The sequence below is a fragment of the Carlito syrichta genome, unplaced genomic scaffold (assembly GCF_000164805.1).
Source record: "Carlito syrichta isolate Samal-C Ts95f unplaced genomic scaffold, Tarsius_syrichta-2.0.1 Scaffold310396, whole genome shotgun sequence".
In the NCBI taxonomy this organism is placed as follows: Eukaryota; Metazoa; Chordata; class Mammalia; order Primates; family Tarsiidae; genus Carlito; species Carlito syrichta.
The window spans coordinates 548,434-549,572 of record NW_007254492.1 but is presented as its reverse complement, the minus strand read 5'-3'; the positions used below and the strand labels follow the sequence as shown (position 1 = coordinate 549,572).

General features: G+C 59.0%; 1 protein-coding gene across 1 annotated transcript in view; it reads right to left on the bottom strand.

The window, feature by feature from the left end:
• Positions 1–1,139, bottom strand: part of XYLB (xylulokinase) — a 55,380-nt gene that overhangs the window by 43,823 nt on the left and 10,418 nt on the right. The window contains exon 2 of the mRNA XM_021717711.1: positions 15–550. Coding sequence (XP_021573386.1) covers positions 15–550 — 536 coding nt within the window. The remainder of the gene's footprint in view (positions 1–14; positions 551–1,139) is intronic.

The window sequence follows — 1,139 nt, the reverse complement described above, 5'->3', positions numbered from 1 at the left end:
CAGCAGCGGCGGACGGTGTGCTCCTCCATGACCCTGGAGCTCCGGAGGCGCGTCCCGCCGTCCGTCCCGTGGCGTGGCTGTCGCCGCGCTCCAACGCCCAAAGACGCAGGGGCCCGCCCCTCGCTCCGCCCGGCCGGACTCTGGACCCGAATCACGAGGCGGCCCTGCGCTCTGGCGCCGCCTGCAGGGGGACCGGAGCGAGGACGGCGACCGGCCTTGGCCTTGGCCTTGGCCTGGGGCTTCGCACCTGTGCCATAGACGGTGCCCCAGCGCAGCCCGCTTCCCTCCCTAGCCCAACTCCACTCCTCCCCATCCTCATCTGCGTTCTGCACCGGCCTTGCCACTACGCGGCCTGGATTCCCTCGGAGAACGCCTGGGTCAGAGGTCTCAGCTTTAAGCCAGCTTGTCCTTGCCTGTCCCTCTGGTGGCCCTGGGCTGCAGTCCTCCACTGCTGTCTCTTGGGCACTGGAGCAGCTTCCACCCATGGCAATGACTCCGCGGTCACGGGGAAATGTGCCCTCGGCTTGGAGATACTGGGCTCTGACAGGCTCTGTTCAGATCCAGCAAACCTGAGTGGCTCCCCAGTGTGTCACATCTCACCTCTGTATTTTATATCAGAGCTCCTGATGCCCCCAAGGAGGGCTCATTCATTCCTGCAGCCAGCTGGTATTGATGGTTGGATGTGTGTCAGGCAGTGGGAAGAGGGACAAGAACCAAAGTCAGACCCATTCTCTTTTTTCGTGGAGCTGAGGGCACCTCTCTTCCCCTGGTCCCACCAGGCTACATCTGTAGAACTGACATCTTTCCAAAAGTTCTCCCCAACACCCACCTATGTGAAGGGCTCCTCCAAGGAGCTTCCCAGCCCTCTCATAACTTGCAATGGTCTAATTACCTCTCTCTCCCTTGCTGAAGCTGAGCTGCTTGGAGCCCAAATGGGATCCTCCTCATTACTGGAACAAGAAGATACTGAAGTGCCTATCCTCCAAGATGTTCACAACTTATTGGGCACACGGCCCCTCCAGTCATCACCACCTGTGACAATAGCCAAATACTGGATACAGGTCAGGAGCAATTATGTAACCTGCTGAGTACATTCAATCCACACAATGATGCCGGGAGGCCAGTACTATTATCTCCAT